Raw genomic sequence first — 18768 nt, 5'->3', positions numbered from 1 at the left:
AAGGGGCGGAAGAGTGTGCTGAGCCAGGCCCCTATCCCGGGCTGAGCTGGGACGCACACAAAAGGACATGGCCAGTGCCATGGGGGAGCCTTACGGAAGGGATGACAAGGGTTGGGAGATGGGAAGCTGTGAGGCTATCGGAAAAAGAACCACATCTTGCTCCTCCAAGGCTGGTCAGGGCCCTCATCGCAACACCCGGGAGCTCTTTGGAAATGCAGCATCTCGGGCCCCACAGCTTAACGCTGGCCCCACGCGTGCGTTTTCACGAGCTCCCGGGCTCATGTGTGTTCGAGTGTGTGAAGCGCTGGTCTCATCATAGGTCAGGCGCACCCAGTCTTCCGCCCAGCTCTGCATTCGGTGGCAGTGAGGTCTGGGGCAAGTTCACTACCCCAAACTCCCGTTTCTGTGCTGGGGAATGGGGATAATACCACCACCTACCTCGTAGGCGCTCTAAGGATGAATGAGATCATGAAAAGTACCGAGGTTGGTATGTGGCACCGAGTAAGGGCCCACTCTAGTTTTGAAGGTTTTTAATTAGGAGAGTTTTTGTTTGTTTGCTCTGTTTTGTTTTGGGGTTTTTTTAGGAGAGTGTAAAAAGACCACCCTATGAGGCACCTGGCTGGCTCAGTCAGTGGGGCATGCGACTCTTGATCTTGGGATTGTGAGTTCAAGCCCCACACTGCGTGTAAAGATGACTTAAAAATAAAATCTTCGGAGGGGCGCCTGGCTGGCTCAGTCGGTAGAGCATGTGACTCTTGATCTCAGGGTCATGAATTTGAGCCCCATGTTGGGTGTAGAGATTGCCAAAAAATAAAAATAAAAAACAACAAAAAAAAGACCACTTGCGAAGTGATCCTTTGATCAAAAGGATAATTCTCTCATCATAGAAGACATGCAAATTCTTTTAAAATGAGTAGTCTCTAGGGGCGCCTGGATGGGCTCAGTCGATTAAGCATCTGCCTTCGGCTCAGGTCATGATCTCAGGGTCCTGGGATCGAGCCCCACATCGGGCTCCCTGCTCAGCGGGGAGTCTGCTTCCCCCTCTCCGCCTCGCCCCCCGCCCCCCGCTTGTGCTCTCTCGCTCTCTCTGCCAAATAAATAAATGAAATCATTAAAAAATTAAAAAATAAAATGAGTAGTCTTTCCCATCTCCTCCCGAGCTTAAGTGCTGGGGAAGAAGAAACCGGAATCTCTAGCACTTGAGGTCCAGTCACTTGGCTAGCAATCTGGCAGGTACTGAAGAGAGAGTGGACAGGGGCATGTGTGTTCAGTGACTGGTGATTCCACTCCTGGCTATAAACCTGAGAAAATCGCAGCTGCGGTCACTACAACACTGCTTGCAATAGGCACATCCCGGGGGTTAAAACTGGGCTGGGTTACCAGGGATAGAAATCCTCAGAGAGGGGCGCCTGGGTGGCTCAGATGGTTAAACGTCTGTCTTCGGCTCAGGTCATGATCCCAGGGTCCTGGGATCGAGCCCCATATCGGGCTCCTGACTCAGTGGGGAGCCTGCTTCTTCCTCTACCCCTTCTCGTGCTCTCTCTCTGTATCTCTGTGTCTCAAATGAATAAATAAAATCTTAAAAAAAAGAAATCCTCAGAGAGCAGGGATTTTAAACAGGACGGAAGTTCCCCTTCCTGTGAAAGCCTGGAGGTCAGCAGTGCAGGGTTGGTGGGACCTGGACTCCTTCTCTCCTTGTCCTGTCCCATGTGGCTTCCTTTCCTAAGGTCATCTCATGTCAGCAGCAGGAAGAAAGCCAAGGAGAGGGGCTCACGCCCGCTTTTGGAAACATCCCGCAGGGCGCATCCCTCTGCCCCTTCCACCCACGAGGCTAATTTGGCACCCGGCTACAACAGAGGCTGCCAAGTGCTGTCCTCACTCAAGTCTCTGCACTTGGCTAAAACCAGGGGTTCTGTTACCCTGGAGGGGGGAAGAATGGATGCAAGGGGCCATAGCGGGGGTCCCGCGAGGGCCACAAAGACAGAAATCCTCAAGTAGACACAAGTTGAATGTACTTCCATTTATTTTGTTGAGACTGAATACACATTTTTCATGTGTCCAAACTTATTAGTGGACATAAAAGATCTGGGGGAAAAAATGAGAGTGATGCCCTATTGTGGATTATTTAAATGTTACAGAGGCTTCTTTCTGTTTTTCTCACATTATAAGGTCAAAGGAATGCCATATTCCAACAAAAGAAGGTTTTAGAAGGTGACATACTTTTGCCAAAATTATACCACGTAACAGTGGACAATTAATGGCTTTATTGGTAGACAGTACTTGAGAAGACTGGCTCATTCTGGGGTGAATATAAAACTTGGATCTCATATGCAAAGGTGATTTCAAATGGTTTAAAAGTACTGCTCAGTATTTAGCAGCCAGTGCAGCCCAGAATCAACCAAGGACAACCAATGTCTCATCACACAGAAGAGAAGCCAGCCAACATGCATACCGGGCTGTGCTGGCTGGACTTCAGCCCTAGTTAGTGACCTAAATGTGAAAGGACAAACTGACAAGCTAACAGCAGAAAATGTAAACCATCTAAACTACTTTTAAGTAAGAAAACAAAAAGCAACAAAGGATATGACAAAACAGTCCATGCATCTACGTTAAAATTGAGAATTTCTGTTTGGCGGAGGGCACCCCTAAATAACCAAACATGAGTGCCGTGCTGAGAGCTGTTCGCAACCCTCAGGGCCGGGCACAGAAAGGGGTCCCCAAAGGCTGCTGGGTGTATGAAGAAATCCCCCCAATTACCGGTGATCAGATGAATGGACAATAAAACCCGGCCCCACTTTCTATCCCACAGACTGGCAAAAATGAGAAAGCAGGGCAGCAACAAGTGCTGGTGAGGATAAGGAGAAATGGGCACCCCCCAACCCCAAGCAGGAGGCTCAATGACCAATCGAAAGAAAAAATTGGTAGAACCATAGGAAGTTAACCAGTCTGACCCGTCATCCCATCCCGGGTACCAATGCCGGAGTCACTTCCACGAAAGCACGGAAGGGGAGCCACGGAAGATGTCCATCATGGCCTTGTTCACAGGCCAGGAGCTGGCGGCACCCAGCTGTCCAGCACTTAGTGAACGCGTGGGACACAGCTGGGGCCCGCCGAGGAACACCGCAGAGCGGTCCTAGCCTCGAATCGCACGGAGAAGCGACAACACATGTTGAGGGAGAGAACAGCCCAAGGTCTGCAGCACAATAATACCACATGTCGCAAAAGTATATTCTCACACACAACAGTGCATCTGACAAGGATACATTCATGTTCAGAGACGTGTAATCCACACGGTAAAACGGGCGCTCGGAATGGCAGGAAGAAAACAGGGAAGAGAAAGCCATAAGACCAGAGAAGGCTTTTGTGGACTAGCATCCTGAGATCCAAACAAAAAAGCTCGGATGTGTTCGATTATGCCTTAAACAACGTGTGTGCATCAGGAAGGTTGGCTCTAAAGGGTGCTGGGGCGAGGAAGACACGCAAGACTGAGAATCCACTCCGTCCTACAAAAGGGTAACCCACCGTCTGCCCTGCTCAAGTGAGGGTGTGTGTGAGCCGGCTCGTTCAGGGAACCACACCCACGTGTGTGCCTTGAGCAAACTGCATCTGATACCCGCCCCCGCCCAGGGCCAGCGTTGGTCTTACGCATGGCAGAAATCCCAGGCCTGGAATCCACACCCACCCCCCATGTATTTCCACTCGCTCTAAATAGGAGCGGTTTCATATAAGAGACACTTCAAGGAAGGAAAGGCGGGGGGTGAGGGTTACCGTCTCTGTGTCCCCGGGGAGCTGCAAACGCAGCATACCACGTGGATGGAGCCACAGTCCACCCAGGGCGGCAACCACCACCACACAACTAACCAGGAAACTAACAGCTTGAAACCAGGGTCAACGAGAGGGGGGGTCAAAGGTCACTGCTCGACTTTGCATCAGCTTAAGGATAAGTCCAGATAGGGCCAAAAGGGGCAGCTGTTCTCCCCAAGTCCGGGCTGGGCCTCCAAACAGGGAGGGGGAGTTTCAGCTCCAGACCTCGATGAGGTCCCCGGATTCCATGCCCAGATCAGCAGGCAGCTCCTTGCCTGAAAGCTTTGTCCCATCAAAGAAGAAGGAGAGCTTGTGGCCTGAGAGTCCCATGGCCTCCTCATAGCGGGACATGAGGGTCTTGAGAGGAGAATCCTGCACAGAGAGGAAAAAAATGAAGGTAAGAATTTGAAGGGCGGGGGGGAGGGTGGGCGCCTGGCTGGCTCAGTCAGAAGAGCGTGCAACTCTTGATCTCGGGGTTGTGAGTTTGAGCCCCATACTGGGTGTAGAGATTACTTAAAAACTAACCTTTTTTTTTTTTTTTTTAAGATTTTTACTTATTTATTTGACAGAGGGAGACAAAGCGAGAGAGGGAACACAAGCAGGGGGAGTAGGAGAGGGAGAAGCAGACTCCCCGCTGAGCAGGGAGCCCGATGCGGGGCTCGATCCCAGGACTCTGGGATTATGACCTGAGCCGAAGGCAGACGCTCAACCGACTGAGCCACCCAGGCGCCCTAAAAACAAATCTTAAGGGGCGCTTGGATGGGTCAGTCGGTTAAGTGTCCGACTCTTGGGTTTCGGGTCAGGTCACGATCTCAGGCATGAAGTCTGCTTGTCCCTGTCCCTCTATCCTTCCTGCCCCTCTCTTTCTCAAATAAATAAATAAAATCTTTAAAAAAAATTTTTTTAAATACAATAAAATCTTATTTAAAAAATAAGAATTTGAAAGGAAGGGCTGAGAATTTGTAGAGATGGACAGAGCGCTCGGGACAGAGAGGACAAGAAAACACAAGTATAGTCAGAGCCCACGATGGGAGGGCGAGTGGACAAAGAAGCCAGCACAGCCGGGCTCCTCTCTAGGGGACTGGGCCACAGCCCAAGGCTCGGGGTGTAGGCTCTGGGTCAGGCAGGTTCTGCAAGCCCCCAGTTCCTCACGTCTCAATGCAGGCATCTGTCACCGTGATGCAGACAGCCCAGACCCTAGAGTGGAGTGAGGATGACCTGAGCTGGAGGCCAGGCTCTCCCACTCAACGGATGCTCGACCTTGGCAAGTGTTACGGATCCTTTGTAGTCCCAAGCGCCCTGGTGAGTGCGAGTGGGACCTTATTTGGAAATAGGGCCTTTGTAGATGTAATCGGGTTAAGAGGAGGGCACACACTCGATGAGGGTGGGTCCCAATGACTGGTGTCCTTGCAAGAAGACGCACACGCAGAAACACACAGGGACGACCCCATGTGACCACAGAGGCAGAGACCAGGGTGATGCAGCGGCAGGCCACGGAGAGTGCCACGGACTGGTGGCCACCCCCAGGAGCCAGGAAGGCTTCCACCTGGGGTCTCAGAGGGAGTATGGCCCTGCTGACCCCTCGGTTTCCAACCCTAGGTCTCCAGGCCTGGGAGGGAATACATTTGTTTCAAGCCAGCCGGTTTGTGGCATTTGGTTACAGCAAGCCTGAGGAGACAAAGACTGCAAATTACCCCCCTTCTCTAGACCCGCATCCCTATTAGTTAAATGAGGGTAACAAGAGCGATCTCCATCTAACTTGGCTGGGAAACTCGCCAAGCCCCTGACTATGAATTCTCTCTAGCACAGGCACTGTCACTTAGAAGCTTGGTGCCGTTACTCTGACGGGTTTCACTGTCACAAGGGGCCTTTCCATGGGGCGCCTGGGTGACTCAGTCGTTAAGCGGCTGCCTTCGGCTCAGGTCATGATCCCGGGATCCTGGGATCGAGCCCCACATCGGGCTCCCTGCTTAGCTGGAATTCCACCTGCTTCTCCCTCTCCCACTCCCCCTGCTTGTGTTCCCTCTCTCGCTGTGTCTCTGTCAAATAAATAAATAAAATCTTTAAAAACAAAAAAACAAAGGGCCTTTCCATTTTACCCAGGAGGAGGAGTCAGGAGACTAGAGCAGAGGTTCCCGGCCCAAAGGGGAGGGAAGTTGAATGATGGGCTTCTGCCACTCTCTAGGATGGGCGGGAACCTGAACCACTCAGGACCAGAAGGAAGCCCCCCTCGGTTAACTGACGGGAGAGACAGGATGGCAGAGTAAAGGGTGAGGGGCATGGATGGCCACGCCTCCCACTCAACTCACCGGAGACAGCGAGACTTCCAGCGTCTGGTGTTTCTCCTTTCCCTGCACCCGCAGCTGGAGCAGATGGGACATCTCCGAGGCCTCGGGCGAACTTGCTAGCACCACGCAGTCTGTGGGAAGGAAGATCGGGAAGCTGGGCCTAAGCAGGGCCTGAAGCCCAGCCAACCTCTGGGCCTTTCCCTTTATCCCCTCCCTGTGCCAAAGGCCTCATCAAGGCTCCACCTCCCTGCCTTCCCCTCACCGATGATGTCGGCCACTCCGAGCTTTAGGGTCCTGGGAGTGGCGGTAGGGGACAGCTCTGTCTCTCCAAAGAGCAACAGGATCCTGCTTGGGGACACCCCAAGATGGGTGGCCATGTGGTCCACCACACGCTGTAGGGGCTCCGACTGAAGAGGGGACAAGAAGCAAAAGAGGCCACCTCCTGACGTGCCCCGTCCCACCCACCACCTCCTGAGCTCCTCAGCCATGAGTTCCATAGATTTATCCCTGGCAAAGTACAGAATAAAGTCATGTCAATATGGGGTTCAGGGCAGTAACACAAAGAACTGAAGCAGCCATGGATCAGGAGGGAAAAGGGCAATGGTGGGGACTGCAGCAAAGTGGACTTGTGCCCCCCGAGACAGGCCAGCTGTCCCCAGCTCTCGAGGATGGGTGCAGCTTTGTCTCCCTATGTAAGAGAAGCCAGGCATCTGGTCCTTCTTAGGAAATCACTCATTGCAAGGGTTGGCAACGAGCCCCTATGTTTTAAAAGCATTCTACAGGGGCGCCTGGCTGGCTCAGTCAGTTAGGCCTCTGCCTTCGGCTCGGGTCATGATCCCGGGGTTCTGGGATAGAGCTCAGCAGGGAGTTGGCTTCTCCCTCTGCCCCTCCCCTGGCTCGTGTGCGTGCGTGTGCTCTCTCTCCCTCTCTCTCACAAATAAATAAATTAAATCCTTTTTAGAAAATAAATAAATGAAAGCATTCTACATCTACAGGGTGAAAGAAGGAAGACGGCACTTGCTAAAGCCATGGGCTGTGTGTTTGCAACGTCTGGCTCAGTGACTTCCCTGACGCGGCTCAACAAATGGTCATTTCTGTTATCACTCTTGTTTTGGCATCGGGCTCATCCCTCCAAAAATGGTCCTTTTCACCAGGAAGCTGGGGGAGCTCCGAATGCCTGAGTGACACGTGTGTGTGGAACACTGTCAAAGCACGCACTCGTGGGAAGCACAGGGTCTGAGGGAAGGAAGGGAGGAGAGAGGGGGCTACCAAGCCAAGCCTCTCAGGATGCTTACGTGGAGCGCTGAAGGGTGGTGGGTGGGCAGTTTGCCGGAGGAGGGAGAGTGAGGAAAAGACCATTGGCACAGAGGGAAGAGCGAACCCAAGGCTCGGGGGGCCCGGAGGAGCACCGGCAGGATGGGCAAAGTGGGACACCATGCCTTCTGCCCACACATCACGCTCGCTCCACAGGCAGCTCCGGGGACCCTTCTCCCACCGGCCCCTCAGGCACTTGCCATTCTGACGGGCAGTCTGACCACATCAGCCCGGCACCGGATTTTCAGCGGGAAGAGTCGGGGGCTCTCTGGAAGGGTGGGGCCCTCCACCAGGACCACCTCATCCTCTTGGTTCTGGTGATCCTGGCCCTGGCGCTGCTTGGGACTCAGGCAGGAACGGAGATCTTGGAGGCGCTTGCTCACCTCCCTGGGGTGCAGAAAGGACTCTGGGTCAGGCAGGGTGGGGCACCCGCTAAATTGCCCTTCTCTACCCCAGCGAGCTCCCTGCCCTTGGCACCTTAACTTCTGGAGTGCCCGAGTATGCTTTCTGCTTTTGGTCCTTGACAAAGGTGAGGGCAAAGGAGAGGTATCTTGAAACCTGCAAAGAGAAGAGAGGACTGGGATGGAGGAAGGGGAGGGGACTCCAGTCCCACACCTCTCCTCCTGACCAAGAGGGGGAGCTGGATAATCAAGAGGGAGCACCCCCAGCGACAGGGGGAGGTAAAGTCAGGGAAAATCTGAGTCATCATTTTTATACTTACAGGACCCAAATATTAGTGAGGAAAACGCCTAACATTCATTCATTCGTTTGTTCGTTAGTTGGTTCATTTATTTATTTTAAATGCCCAACATTTAAGGTAAGTCACTTCCCAGGTGGATATCTGATAACATCCAACGGACACCAAGTACGTACTATATGCCAAGTGTTAACTCTTTCTTTTTTTTAAAAGATTTTATTTATTTATTTGACAGAGAGAGACACAGTGAGAGAGGGAATACAAGCAGGGGGAGTGGGAGAGGGAGAAGCAGGCTTCCTGCTGAGCAGGGAGCCCAATGCGGGGCCCGATCCCAGGACCCTGGGATCATGACCCAAGCTGAAGGCAGACGCTTAACCATCTGAGCCACCCAGGCGCCCCCAGAATTTTTTTTTTTTTTAAGATTTTATTTATTTATTTGAGAATGAGAGACAGAGAGCATGAGAGGGAGGAGGGTCAGAGGGAGAAGCAGACTCCCCGCTGACCAGGGAGCCCGATGCGGGACTCGATCCCGGGACTCCAGGATCATAACCTGAGCCGAAGGCAGTCGCCCAACCGACTGAGCCACCCGGCGCCCCAAGTGTTCACTCTTAATCTACTCAAAAACTTTGACACAGGTGGCATCATTATCCCCATTTTCCAGAAAAGGGAAGTGAACCACGGAGACAGTTAAAGAGACGGCTGGCTGGATTTGAAGCACGAGGGCCACCTCCACAGCCACACCCGGTCAGACACAGAGATGAGACTTTCCACTCCCTGAAGGGCCCACTTCTCCTCCCAGGAACTTTATTCCTCACCTGAGCCTGGAGACTCCCTCCACTCCCTCCATCCCTTCTCCTTACCCCTTCAGGAGCCCCCCGAGGATCCTGCCCACCTCAGCCTACCCCTCCGGCTCCCTTTCTGCTCCGGGGGCCCCACTGCCCCGGCCTCACTCACAGAAACACGTCCTTTGTCTTCTCTTCTGCATCCCTACTCCTCAGCTTCTTCTTCCAGGGAGAATCTGGACACGGGGCATCCTCGGTATGGGGACTGCTAGAATCTGCCATATCTGCCTCTGGGGACAGAGGAAGAAAAGTGAAAGAGGTCAGGTAAGGGAGGGCAGCAAGAGATCAAGCAGAGGCATGTCAGGGGCTTCCCAAGGTCCCGAGAAAGGAGGAAACTGAGGAGCCCCAAAACGCGCACACGTGCACACACACACAACCACGCAATAATGCTGGGGAAGTGCTGGAAGTCATAGGGAAATGCCTGCTGCAGAGAAAAGGATGAGCTGGGGTCTGCCAGAACAGGAGTGTCTGGGCCCCGTGCTAAGGCACGAGCTGGCATGGTGAGTGTGGACAGTCACAAAGTGGCCCGCTCCAACTAAGTTATGATTAACTTAATCTCTCCTCACTTTTTTGATCAGCTGCATCCCACAAAAAAATACACATAACCTAGGAAATATGTATTTACCCAATACACGTGTACTCCTTATTACACATGTATGTACCATTACGTATGTGATAAAACATACTTCAAAGCAAATGTTGGCAAAGGATTTTTTTTTTAAATGTTCCTCTTGGGGGGCCTGGGTGGCTCAGCCAGTTAAGCATCTGCCTTCGGCTCAGGTCATGATCCCAGGGTCCTGCGATCAAGCCCCACATTGGGCTCCCTGGTCAGTGAGGAGTCTGCTTCTCCCTCCCCCTCTGTGTACTCTCTCTCTCTCTCAAATAAATAAATAAATCTTAAAGAAAAAAAAAAGGTTTCTCTTATTTCCTTCCTGTACTCAATTGGATGGGCAGAGAGAGACTAGGGAGCATGGGGTAGGAGGTAGCGTGGCGCAGGGAGGGAACGAAGTAAAGAGATAAGTACGAGCCCTCTTAGCCCGTATTTCTCAAATTTCATCCATGTGAGCATCACTATCACATCTTGCCACCCATACCTCTGTAATATTTAGTATCTTTAGATCTTTAGATCACTCACTGTAACTAAAATTTCTTATAACAGGAAACTAGAGATTTATTCCAGAATATAGAGGCTCTTTTCCATTTGTTTGCCACCAACAAAGGATCATCATTAATCATAAAAATAAATACTGCAGAAACAAAGCAATGATAATAAATCCTAGATCAGCGGCTCCTGACCAGAGGCAATTTCGCCTCCCAAGGGACATGCGGCAATGTCTCAGGACAATTTCTGTTGTCACAGTGAGGAGGGGAAGGGGTTAGAGTGTGTGATACTGGCCTCTGGTGGGTATGGGTCAGAATGCTGCTGAACGTCCCACAATGCCCAGGACAGCTGCACACAAAGAATTACTCAGTCCAAATGTCAGTATTGCTGAGGCTGAGAAACCCTGTCCTCGATAAACGTGGCAGTTGCTACAGACCCAAGATTCTGCCTTTCTGACAAGCTCCCGGGAGATGCCCAGCACTATGGGTCTATATCTGGAGCAGCAAGGGCAGAGGTACCTTTTCACTTGTATGCTCCCGGTACTGTCCTAAACCGTGTATGTGGCCCAAGAGAAGGCTCTCTATGTATTCCCTTTAATTAACTCTCACCAAAATCCTTTGACATAGGTCCACAGTTATCCCTATTTTCCCGATGACAAAACTGAAGCACTGAGAGATGAACCTGCCCAAGGTCACACAGCTAGCTACTAAAGGGTAGAGGTGAGATTCAAACCCAGGCCAGCTGGTTCCTAAATCAGCTCTTGATTGGCCTACCACACTTGCTCATGGTGTAGAAGTCTCGGTCCAAGGGCTGCATTTGCCCACTGGAGCAATTCCTTATTAAACCTGATTCCTACTCACTGCCTTTGGGTGGTTTGCAAAAACCACACCACTGGGGGAGGACCAAGGCTGGCAGCCCTGATAAGACTCAAAGAACACCATGCTGGCTCCAGAATGTTCCCAAGGAACTTGTTGCAGATGTATCAAGATGTTACAGATTCTCAACAGTTCCTCCTCCCGGGCCCCCAGGATTACAGAATCAGAATCTCTGGAGATGGCCTAGAAATCTGTAGATTAGCACACTCTTGTGCCTATCAGGTCGGGGGGAAGGGTGGTTTGGCAGCATTTCCTATGCCTCCTGGTTAACGCTCCATCTCAATTCAGGACTGGAGCACTTTTCTGGCTAGGATGCAGGCGTCACCTCTCCCAGGCCCTTCCCCTGAGCTTCAGGGAAAAACGGACCACAGGGATGTAAACTCCAGGAAGCTTCCTCAGAGAGGCCAGCACTAGGCACCTCTCCCTGGAAGCCCGCCCCTACCTTCCTCAGCCTCTGGGGGACAGAGTTTCAGGAGGGACTGGTGATCCGGGATGAGATGAAGGCTGCTTTTCACCTGTAAAGACAAAAGTGAATCAATCCCAAGTCCTCCTTCCACTGAAAGGGAAAACAAGATGACTCTTCCCTTCCTCCAACTCCCAAGTCCAAGCCCTCTCTGGGGGAGTTAGGAGCCCAGCTTCCCCAAGATCCAAAACTGGAGTCTACTTACTACTACACCCCCTTTCCCCAAGGCATTCTGAGGATACAAGTTTAGTTCTTTTACCCTCTTACTAGGCTGCTAGCCACCCTGCTATCTCGGAATCCTGGGAAATCCCAGATCCCTAGTTCACCCTACCACCTGGAGTCCCCTGTCTTCTCTGAACTTCCACGACCCCAGCTTCCTGGATCCTTAGCAATGGGCCCCAACCTCAAAACCCAACACGCCCCAAATCCCAGTCCCAGGTCCTGCCAGCCCCTCTCTGAAGCATCAGGGATCCCGGCCCCTAAGCCTCTCTCTGCTCCCGACACTCCAGCTCCCCGGAATCCCAAACTCCCAACATACTCCAAACCTCTTCACCTCTCCAATCTTCAGAAACCCTGTTATCTCTCTGCCCCGATCCCTGCTTCCATTTGGTCCCCCAAGACCAACCCCAGAAGCCTAACCTCCAGCAGTCCCCAAACCCAGCCCTTCTGCGCTAGTCCTCCCGGGGACCGGGCTGCACCTTCCCGGAGTACACCGGAACAACCGGTGCCTCCCCCGGATCCAGCAGCAGCCGCCGCCGCCGCCTGACCGGGGCCCGCGGGGGTCCGGCAGGCGGTGCGTCCGCTCCTTCGCTGTCACTGTCGCTGTCGTCCCGGGGGGCGGCCGGCACTGGGGGCTCCGGGAGAGGGTCCTCGACCGAGTCCGCGGCGCCGCGCGCCGTTGCGACCTCCAGGATGTCCTCATCGCTGTCGCTGACCAAGTCCACAAACTCCGAGTCCAGGGTGCGATGCGCTGGAGACCGCGGGACGCGAGGACGCCGGCCCCGGCCGCCCCGGGCCCCGCGAGCTCCGAGGCCGACACCGCCGCCCCGAGGCCGGCGGCCCCGTTTCCTCACCGGCTCCGCCATAGCGTACACCCGCCGACCACAGTCCCCCGCCTCTAGACGCCTCGCCCGGCCCCCTCCAGCGACTTCCGCCCGTCATTGGGTTAACCGTCTGCTAGTCAACACCTCTCCCCGCCCTCACCCTCTGGATCCTCCTCCCAGCCTTTTCATTGGCCGCCTCTCCCGCCCATCAAGTATCCACCACTGAAACCAAAGCGCCAAAGATTCCAACCAGCCTCGGCGCAATCAGCCTGGGTTTCGATTCGTTCCAGCTCATCCATTGGCCGGCTGCCTCCTTCCTGACCAGCCCATTCCAGGCCCTCCAATTAGAGATCGGGATTCCCCGTTGGTGGGGGAACGGGGCATCCTGGGAATTGTAGTCCTTAAGCCCTCAGACTAAAGGTGGAGGAGGGCGGCCTCCCCAATTGCTTTTATTTTATTTATTTATCTACTATCATTTTTTAAAAGTAATTTCTACACCCAAATTGGGGCTCAAACCCGCAACCCTGAGTCCAAGAGTCACCGGCCCTACCGACTCAGCCAGCCGGGCGCCCCTCAGAATTGCTTTTAGAAACTGCGGAATTAGGAGCCCCTGGGTGGCTCAGTGCCTTCCTTGGGCCTCTGACTCGAGACCTCAGCTCAGGTCTTGGTCTTGGGGTCTTGATCTCGGGGTGGTGGGTTCCGGGCGGCGGGCTCCACAGTGGAGGCTACTTAAAAACAAACAAGCAAACAAAACGAAAAAAAACCACCGTGGAACTAGACCTTAGCCCTCTGGGGTATCCTCGTTATTGTTCACCGTAACCGGGTTGTGGGCTTAGTAATTCCACTCATCGCCACCCCAAGCGCACGCCCCTCCTCATGGGCAGAATCCACACGGAACACACCCCAGCCCAGCACCTCAACCCCACTCAACTCTGAAAAACCTCCCACATCACACAAACCCTCCCCCGCACCCAACGCCTACTGACCAGCTTCACGCGCAATGTCCTCACAACCCGCGCCTACGCGACACCCACCCGCCGCACACACCTAAGCACAACACGCCTCGCAAACAACACCTGGACGGGCAAATCCAGATGAAAACTAAGAGGCTTAATTCTCCCGGTTGAAAAGAAGGCGTGTGACTTCCCCCCTCCCTGCTTTTGTTTCAGAATTTCTTTCTTGGTCCTTTTCAAATGTATGTAAATCTCTACCGTGGTTAAGTCGGCCTCTAGGAATTCTCATAACTCAGGGACTCCTGGAGCTGGAAACCATCTTTTTGAAATGCAAACATCTGCGGACGTAGCTCCGGATCTCCCCCGTTCGGGGAAGAATAACAGCCTAACTTCGGTGGGGGTCTCGCTGCTAGACACTGAACCACCTCTGGTCATGAATTAGTGAGAAGCTTGTTTCTCCCCTGGATAAAAGCCAATGGCCATGATAAAGTTAGGGTGAACTATGCGGGACAAACGGTGCTGCTAAATCCTCTTACAGGAGGCCTACTTATTGTTTATCTTGGAAACAAGATATGGGTTTTGAAATTTTATCTTGTAAACAGGATAAGGGGTTGTACCTGCTTGGCTACCTGTAGAATTCCTTGTGTGAAACTGAAGGGAAAAAAACGTATTCAGAATGAAGTTGGGGGACACCTGGCTGGCTCCGTGGGTAGAGCATGCGACTCTTGATTTCAGTGTCCTGAGTTCGAGCTCCACGTTGGACGTAGAGCTTGATGTGGGGCCACGAGTGGGCGGTCAAGGAAGAATTCTTGAGATGTTTTCAGTGCAAAACGGTGCTTTTATTGTAGCGCAGGGACAAGACCTGGGGGCAGAAAGAGCGGCACCTTTGCTGTATGAAGCTGGTGGTTATATGCTTAGTGTTCAAAGGGGGAGGGGATGTGCAGGGAATATTAAATCATCAATGTCTTCAAAAAAATTTTTTTTTAAAGACTTTATTTAGTTATTTTAGAGAGGAGAGGAGAGCACGAGGGGCAGGGGTGGTGAGGGGGGAGGGACAGAATCTCAAGCTGACTCCTCACTGAGCACAGAGCCCCACTCGGAACCCACACAGGGCTCAATCCCAGGACCCTGAAATCACGACTCAAGGGGTAATCAAGAGTCAGGCACTCAACCAACTGAGCCACCCAGGTGCCCCTCTTCTTCGATTTTCTACTTGTAAAACTACCTTCACAAGATTTCTCTGGTGCTTATCATTCAGTTCGATATTAACTATTGGTGACACGTACAGACAGTCATGAGACCCTTTAAGAATGTAGCAGCCAAAAAAAAAAAAAAAAAAGGATGTAGCAGCCAGCATGTATTTGATCCTTGTTGGAACTACACAGGCTTTAGATCAGCCTTCTGGGCTAAAGACGAACATTTCTCTGCTTCTATCCCTCATCAGAGCTTACTTAAAAAAACAAAAACAAAAAAAAGTTGGGAGCCCAGAGTGGGGAGCTCTCATGTCCTATCACTCCTTGCAGCCCTTTCCAGAACCAACAAGAAACAGCTTATAAAAAAAGAGAGAGAGAGAAAGACTTAGCTTGTACTTGCAAGAGGAAAAAGTCTACCCAGTAGAAGGAGATTTCCCCTTCACCCAGCAACAGCCCAGCCAAAGTGAGGCCATCACAACTCAGCCAATGAGAAGCCACTATGCTTGGGACTCCCAGTTCACTCCAATGGACAACCCCTCCCAAATCCCCCTCTCCCCCTTTTCCACTATAAAAGAACAGTTCCTCTCCAGCTTTTCCTATGATTTTGTCAGAGCTTGCACTCCTGGCTAACGTTTCTCTGCTATTCCTGAATAAACCCATTTTTGCTGGAAAAATAACTGACAGTATTTTTTTTTTTTTTTAGAGAAAGAGTGTGTGCACAAGTTAGCGGGAAGGGAGGGGCAGAGAAAGGGCGAGAAAGAGAATCTTAAGCAGGCTCCACGCCCAGTGCAGAACCCAAAGCGGGGCCGATCTCAGGACCCGGCACCACATGAGCCAAAAGCAAGAGTCGGACGTTCAATCAAAAGCCACCCAGGCACCCCATGACAGTATTACTCTTCAGGTTAATGCCTGTAATGTGCATCACATTCTGGTTTAATGCTTTCAATATTAAAAACTGTTTTTGTGGGGACGCCTGGGTGGCTCAGTCGGTTAAGCGTCTGCTTTCAGCTCAGGTCATGATCCCAGGGTGCTGGGATCGAGTCCTGATTTGGGATCCTTGCTCAGCGGGGAGTCTGCTTCTCCCTCTCCCTCTGCCTGCTGCTTCCCCTGCTTGTGCTCTCACACTCTCTCTCTCTCTCTGGCAAATAAATAAATAAAATCTTCCCCCCCAAAAAATTGTTTTTGTGTCTCTGCTACCTTGGTGGAGGTTTTCAGTGTTGGAAGAAGATTTTGTTTTTTCTTTACATTTCCCAACACACCCACCAACCACACTGAAACTACATATCCTCCGCACATCTACCTTATTTGCAACTCCTCATCATGCACCCCAACGCGGCACAGACACGCTCTTTCAACACCTCACACCTCCCACATCACCTCCAACTTATGACTCCTGACACCTCACCCCACGCGTCCCACACCACACTTTGCACACAACACGCACACAGCATACACCCAAGTACCACTGCCTCTCACACACGTGATGTTCACATAACCTGTACTTCATACATCCAGCTAGTGCAGCCTCCTGACCACCACGCACATTCCAGTCCATCCCCCTCCTCCTGACTGATGTCCCCGACATACACACCCTGACTCGTCAGCCCACACCTCACATCCTCCTTGCAGACGGAGCCCAGCCCAACTGAAGGTGCACAACTCCAGCAGGTGGTGCTGTTTACCAGGGGACAAAGGCACCCCAGGCTCCGGTAGAGGGGACTCCAAGGACCTCCCGGTCCCAGGAAACCTTCAGCCACTCTTTGTCGCCAGGCTGAGAGCAGAGAGACTGCACCAAAAACCCTTCTCCCAGCCTTGGGCCCCATCTGGAGGCCACTGCCAACTACGGAGGCAGGGGGTGGCCCCAAGGACCTGGGATTTCCCTCAAGCCTCCTTCTTCTCCAACTTTGCTCAAGAGGAAGAAGTGGTCCAGCCCCTGCCAAAAAATCAGGTCACGTGGATGAGGAGAAGCTTTGGAGTGTGACTTCCTCCTGGACAAGTCTCTGCACTGGAGAGATCATCCAAATGATCTTGATGCCCCCTGGCTCCTGGCACACAGCAGGCCCTTAGTAAATGCCAAATCAAAATACTGGCTACTCTTTGAGTGCTCACTATGGTAATGTCATGAGCTTTACATCTCATTTAAGACTCATTAAGGGAGGGGCAGCTGGGTGGCTCAGTCGGTTGAGCCTCTGCCTTCGGTTCAGGTCATGGTCCTGGAGTCCCGGGATCGAGTCCCGGGATCGAGCCCCGCATCGAGTCCCGGGATCGAGCCCCGCATCGAGCCCCGCATCGAGCCCCGCATCGAGCCCCGCATCGAGCCCCGCATCGGGCTCCCTGCTTGGCGCGGAGCCTGCTTCTCCCTCTGCCCTTCACCCACTCATGCTCTCTCTCTCACTCTTGCTCTCTCTCAAAAAAAAAAAGACTCATTAAGGGAGGTATAATTATTATCCCTATTTTACAGATGTTTGTCTGCAGCACAGAGAGCTTGAGGCACACAGCTCAAGGGGAGCTTGAGGGGAGCTGGGATTCAAACCAAGACAGTCTGATCCCAGAGCACTGGGCTGGAACTGCCACACCTCTGCTTCTGAACTCCCCCCCTCCCAGACCTCCCCGGGGGGGGGGGGGGGCTAGGAGGGGCGCCATCCTCTGCACTCTGCCTCTCAGGGCTTTCCAAGTTGGTCCTTCCCTCCTTCCCCACTCATTTCTGGAGCTCCTGATCTCTGCCACCACCTGGCTTGGCACCAGGGGCACAGAGAAGACGCCGACATGGATTCACGCCCAAGAAGGCAGGATGTTTTCACCCAGAGTCACATGCTCAGATGTTTCAGGCCCAGGCAGGAAAGCTAAATGGAATAAAACAGGTGGATGAAGGGTAATAGGGAATGGCGGGGACTGTGGCAATAGGAAAAGCTTATTTTGGCCGAAGGGTAAGGTGGGAGTTTGAATGCTGAGCTAGATCTGGATTTCTTTTTTTTTTTTTTAATATTTTATTTATTTGACAGAGAGAGACACAGCGAGAGAGGGAACACAAGCAGGGGGAGTGGGAGAGGGAGAAGCAGGCTTCCCGCAGAGCAGGGAGCCCGATGCGGGGCTCGATCCCAGGACCCAGGGATCATGACCTGAGCCGAAGGCAGACACTTAACGACTGAGCCACCCAGGCACCCTAGATCTGGATTTCTTACTAATTTGTTTTTCTTTGCCACAGGGACTGGGTCCAAAATGGAAGCCCAAGGTAATGCTGGAGGTTCGTATCCCACCTCCCAAACTCCAAACATACTCTATGCAAAATTTAGTAAGTATTGCTTTTTTTTAATTCTTTTTTTTAAAGATTTTTTAAAAAGATTTTATTTATGGGGTGCCTGGGTGGATCAGCTGGTTAAGCATCTGCCTTCTGGGGGTGCCTGGGTAGCTCAGTCAGTTAAGCGTCTGCCTTCGGCTCAGGTCATGATCTCAGGGTCCTGGAATTGAGGCCCACATCAGGCTCCCTGCTCAGCGGGGAGCCTGCTTCTCCCTCTCCCTCTGCCTGCTGCTCCCCCTGCTTGTGCTCTCTCTCTCTCTGTCAAATAAATAAATAAAATCTTAAAAAAAAGTGTCTGTCTTCAACTCAGGTCATGATCCCAGGGTCCTGGGATCTGGCTCTGCATGGGACTCTCTGCTCGGTGGGGAGCCTGCTTCTCCCTTAAAAAAAAAAAAAGAAAGAAAGAAAAAGAAAAAAAGATTTTATTTATTTATTCAACAGAGAGAGAGAGAGAGAGCACAAGCAGGGGGAGTGGCAGGGAGAGGGAGAAGCAGGCTCCCAGCCAAGCAGAGAACCCAATGCAGGGCTCGATCCCAGGACCCTGGGATCATGACCTAAGCCAAAGGCATATGCTTAACGACTGGCCCAGGAACCCCCCCCGAGAATTGGGGTTTTAAGCCCCACATGGGGACAGAGGTCAAACTGAGGTCCCAGGAACAGCACAGAACTGAAACTGAGCACCCTGCACAAAGCTAGGAGCTGAGAATGGGCTGTCTGTTCTGGGCGCAGGAAACAGAGAAAAAAAACCCATCCACAGGCCCTGGGATGCAGTATGGAAGCAAGCCACCCAACAGGGAGTGCATGGGAAAAGTCACTGCAGGTGAACCCAAGGTTCACCAAAGTATGGGCTCGGATTCCAACCAAACCTCTGGTACGAACACCTGCTCTGAGATACT

General features: G+C 52.4%; 1 protein-coding gene across 1 annotated transcript; it reads right to left on the bottom strand.

The window, feature by feature from the left end:
* Nucleotides 1–2005: 2005 nt before the first annotated feature.
* On the bottom strand, nucleotides 2006–12486 carry NFATC2IP (nuclear factor of activated T cells 2 interacting protein). The gene is made up of 8 exons (XM_034989004.1): nucleotides 12084–12486; nucleotides 11365–11437; nucleotides 9058–9175; nucleotides 7884–7964; nucleotides 7607–7793; nucleotides 6355–6499; nucleotides 6114–6223; nucleotides 2006–4176 (listed from the first exon to the last, which is right to left on the bottom strand). Exons 1-8 carry the CDS (start codon nucleotides 12468–12470, stop codon nucleotides 4018–4020), a joined length of 1260 nt encoding a protein of 419 aa, XP_034844895.1. The 5' UTR covers nucleotides 12471–12486; the 3' UTR covers nucleotides 2006–4017.
* Nucleotides 12487–18768: the final 6282 nt, after the last annotated feature.

This window comes from Mirounga leonina, unplaced genomic scaffold, assembly GCF_011800145.1.
Source record: "Mirounga leonina isolate KUSES-001 unplaced genomic scaffold, KU_Mleo_1.0 Mir_454, whole genome shotgun sequence".
In the NCBI taxonomy this organism is placed as follows: Eukaryota; Metazoa; Chordata; class Mammalia; order Carnivora; family Phocidae; genus Mirounga; species Mirounga leonina.
Note: the sequence above shows the minus strand (reverse complement) of the source record. Positions and strands in the feature narration are given on the sequence as shown.